The sequence below is a fragment of the Orycteropus afer genome, unplaced genomic scaffold (assembly GCF_000298275.1).
Source record: "Orycteropus afer afer isolate SDZICR_OR568_19922 unplaced genomic scaffold, OryAfe1.0 scaffold00505, whole genome shotgun sequence".
NCBI lineage: Eukaryota > Metazoa > Chordata > Mammalia > Tubulidentata > Orycteropodidae > Orycteropus > Orycteropus afer.
Genome location: NW_006922092.1, coordinates 687,521 through 691,795, shown reverse-complemented (window position 1 = coordinate 691,795; position 4,275 = coordinate 687,521). Strand labels below are relative to the sequence as shown.

Genomic DNA, 4,275 nt, shown 5'->3' with positions numbered 1-4,275 from the left:
TTTTCTTTTTTTGTGCCTGAAACTTTTCAGGGGAACTCTGGTGGCATAGTGCCTAAGGCATTTGACTGCTAACTAGAAGGTTGGTGGTTTAAACCCACCAGCCACCCCTCAGAAGGAAGACTGGGCGATCTGCTTCCATAGAGATACCGCCTCGGAAACCCAAGGAGGGCTCACTGTGAGTCAGAATGGACTTGATGGCAGTGAGTTTAGTTTTGGTTTTTCACACCTTTCGTATTGTTAATTATATGTGTGTGCAACTTACTGGACTGTTACATATCTCTTAACTCCTTGCTGAGATCAGCAGCCACACTGATGGAATGACAGGATTTGGGTTTGTTTTAGTTTTGATTGTGGTTTTTATGGGGAAATGGGAAAAGCTCATGTGGAGAACACTTCAGTGGGTTACTAAGGTATAAAGGAGCTCTGGTGACGCACTGGTTAAAGCACAGTGGTTAAAGTGGTAGAAGTGGTACAGTGGAAGCCCTATGGAGCAGGTCTACTTTGTCCTGCAGGGTCTCTATGAGTTGGAATTGACTCAAAGGCAGTGGATACTATTAGGTCCTAGTGGTTCCCTCTCATAGTTCTTCCCTTTGTGGTTATTCTTTTTTGCTTATTTTTCCATATCTACTTTTGAATAAAGTTATGTGCTTTCCCCCTAAAATGCCTGATGTTATTTTTTATGGAGTTCCATTAAATTTGTGAGGAACTTAATGAGAATTGTTATCTCTATGTTGCAGAATCTTTCTATCCAAGAACATGGTTTGCTGTTCTAATTTCTCAGTCTTATTTATGTCTTTTGGTGGTGGTTTACAGATTTTATTTTCCACACAGATTTTGCACATTTGTCATTAAGCTTATTTCTACACATTTTACCTTATGTATTACTATTATAATGGGATCTTTTCTTCCATTATATCTTCTAACTTGTTGTTATGTCTATGTATGAGATTTATAAATTATTGTATATTCATTTATTTTTACTTGGCTAATTTATTGAATTCTCTGTTTATAAAAGTATTACAATTTTTAGATTTATTTATTAAATATATTTAACTTTTATATTTATTAACTTTCTAATTTCTTTTTGTTTATTTTGTTTTTATCTAACTTTTAAATTTTTTTTAAAAATTTTTTTTTTTTAAAAACCTAACTTTTAAATTTTTTTTAAAAATTTTTTTTTTTTAAAAACCTAACTTTTAAATTTTTTTTAAGTTGAATAATTTTTCAGTTAATTAGTTTATTTTCTTATTCCCATTTTATTGATATAATAATTTTAGTGTATGAATTTTTCTGTAAGCATTGTTTTGTCTTTATTTTATAGAATGCAATATGTTGTGTTTCTATCATCAATGTTTCTAGAAATTCTGCAATATTTTCTTTTTGATTCAAGGATTGTTAAAATAGGGTTTTTGTTTTTTGTTTTGTTTTGTTTTTGTTTTTTAGTTTTCAAGCGTAATGACCTTTTACTTTTTAATTTTGTAATTGGTATAAATTACTATAGGAGCCCTGATAGCATAGTGCTTAAGGCACTTGACTGCTAACCAGAAGGTTGGCAGTTCGAACCCACCAGCCACTCCTCGGAAGGAAGGTTGGGCAATCTACTGCCGTAGTGATACCCCCTCGGAAACCCAAGGACGGGTCACTATGAGTCGGGTCCAACTTGATGGCACATAACAACAACAACATAAATTTATTGAGTTTTGGTAAAAAAAAATATTATCTATACTATTTTTAAGTTTTGATATTAATTAAAAAGTTTTCTTTGTAGCCAAAACCATAACTATTTGAAAAGAAAATATGTTATCAATTTTCAGTTTGATGTGTTGACTGTGTGTCAAATTCTTTTCTATTACTTATCATTGCATGAGTTGGATTTTTCTTAGACCTGCTGGTTACAAGCTACTTCTGTTGGGATTCAGGAGGAGACGTTGAGCAGCTTTTTGACTCCTTGTTCACTACTTTCACCAAATGCTTCATGTAGAAATGGCTCTTCTATATGAGTCTGTGTTACTACCAACTCTACTGGGTCCAAGAGGGCTTCTTCTGACCTTTATTCCTATTTTCTCTGCTACAAATAAGAGACATATATTTGCATTTTGAGGTTGAACCCTTCACCTTAGGAAGATATTTTTTCAGACACTTATGGAGATCTGCCACTGCTGGCAGTCTCATTATTACTCTCTAGGCTTCTTTGCTGTCTTCCCTGTGTGGAATCTACTAAGTGCTGCTTTGTTAGTGCTTTTATTTTGGGAATCTGTGGGATATATGTCTTCTGGTTTTGGTAAAACTTAAGGTTATGTAGTTTTGTTGTTCTTGTGAGCTGTGTAGCATATGCATGCTAATCAGGAGGAGAGGAGGGAAGATTCTATCTCGTGCAACCATGTTCTTACCAAAGTCCTCCTTGCCTTGACAGCTAGCTCATCATAGCCTTTCACTCTTCTTTGGCTCATGCTTTAAAAGTTGTAATTCCTCAGGCTAATTACCTCTGTTTTTCCTTCATTACATCATTAAAGCATGTGTTTTGTAAGTTGCCTTTATGTCCTAGGCTTCTTCACCTTTTCCAACACATAATTTGAAAATTAGTTCTTTTTTTTGTTTGTTTGTTTAGTTTGGAATACCCTTTTCTAGAACTTTAAAAAAAAAAAATTGCCCCCTTTAGGAAACCTTCTTTGACACCTCCTCCAGGCAGAATTAATCTTTAATCTTTCACCTGTGTTCATATAATACTTTGTTCCATTGTTAGTGCATTTACCTTGTTTTCAGTATTTGTGCATCTATGTTATTATCAAACCACTGAGTTCCTCAGGAATGTTGTTGTTGTTGTTATATGCCATTGAGTCAGACCTGACTCATAGGGACCCCTCCTTGGGTTTCCAAGGCAGTATCACTATGGAAGTAGATTGCCCCATCTTCCTTCCGAGGAGTGTCGGGTGGGTTTGAACCACTAGCCTTCTGGTTAGCAGTCAAGTGCCTTAGACACTACACTAACAGAGTATAGAGGAATAGAGACCTCATATTTATATCCTCTCTACCTATATCCTATGGAGCTCTGGTGCCATAATGGATAATACATTTGGCTGCTAACCAAAAGGTCGGCAATTCAAACCCACTAGCTGCTCCATGGAAGGAAGATGGGGTGATTTACTTCCATAAACATTTACAGCATCAGAAACCCGATGGGAGTTGCTATGAGTCGTAATTGACTCAGTGGCAGTGAGTTTGTTTTGGGTTTGCTGGGAGCTCTGGTAGTGTAGTGCCTAAGGCACTTGACTGCTAACTGGAAGTGTGGTGGTTCAAACCCACCAACCACTCCTTGGTAGGAAGGTTGGGCAATCTACTTCCATAGTGATACTGCCTCTGAAACCCAAGGAGGGGTTGCTATGAGTCGGTTCCGACTCGACGGCACATAACGACAACAACAACCTATATACAAACCAGTCATAATTCCGACTCGACGGCACATAACGACAACAACAACCTATATACAAACCAGTCAATAAATAATTTTCAAGTTTCGAATTTCTGGGTCCCTCCATTTGGCTTTCCTATGATGGTCACCACTTACCTTCAATTCTCTTTATTTGATTTTTCCACTATTTCAAATGAAGAATTGAGTAATCTAGATTTTCTTATTTAGCTTTTACTCTCAAAGTAAATTTAATCATTTCAAAGCAAGTTTCCTACTCTTAGGAAGTAACTAAAACTACTATAGAATTGGATAGCTCACACAGTTTGAAAAAGCTCAACAATCATTAATGGAAATTCTTCTACCTTTCCAGGTGATGCAACTGTGACAATAGCTCACAGATACACCCCCAGAGAACAACTGAAGATCCATACTCAGCTGGCAGATATTATCATAGTAGCTGCAGGTAAGTCCTTAGTGCATGGTGCTTTTAGAATATTATTAGTAATTTCTGCCCTAATTGCTGAAATATTTGAAAGAACCTCTTCTTGGGAGGGTTAGAAATATGTTACTAACTTGCATTGACTGCATTATATCTCTTGGCAATCATCCTGTTGGCCCATTTTGCCTGTGTTAGCATTTGTCAGTTCATTTTGGAGCCCCAAACGCCAAACAGCCTTTAGAGTGATAGATCAAGCACAAGAACAAACATCATCCATTTTGTCAATTACTGTGACAAACATGATTTAGCAGCATTTATGGAAAATGTCAATGTGGGTCAAAACTGTATTGTGGCATCAATTGATGCAGAAAAGGCATTTGATAAAATCCAACACCCATTTCTGATCAAAACTCTCAGCAAAATAGGA

General features: G+C 36.2%; 1 protein-coding gene across 1 annotated transcript in view; it reads left to right on the top strand.

Annotated features, from left to right (window-relative positions):
• MTHFD2L (methylenetetrahydrofolate dehydrogenase (NADP+ dependent) 2 like) overlaps positions 1-4,275 on the top strand; it is a 266,611-nt gene that overhangs the window by 85,455 nt on the left and 176,881 nt on the right. Inside the window, exon 5 of the mRNA XM_007955481.1 lies at positions 3,780-3,872. Within this exon, the coding sequence (XP_007953672.1) occupies positions 3,780-3,872 (93 nt within the window). The remainder of the gene's footprint in view (positions 1-3,779; positions 3,873-4,275) is intronic.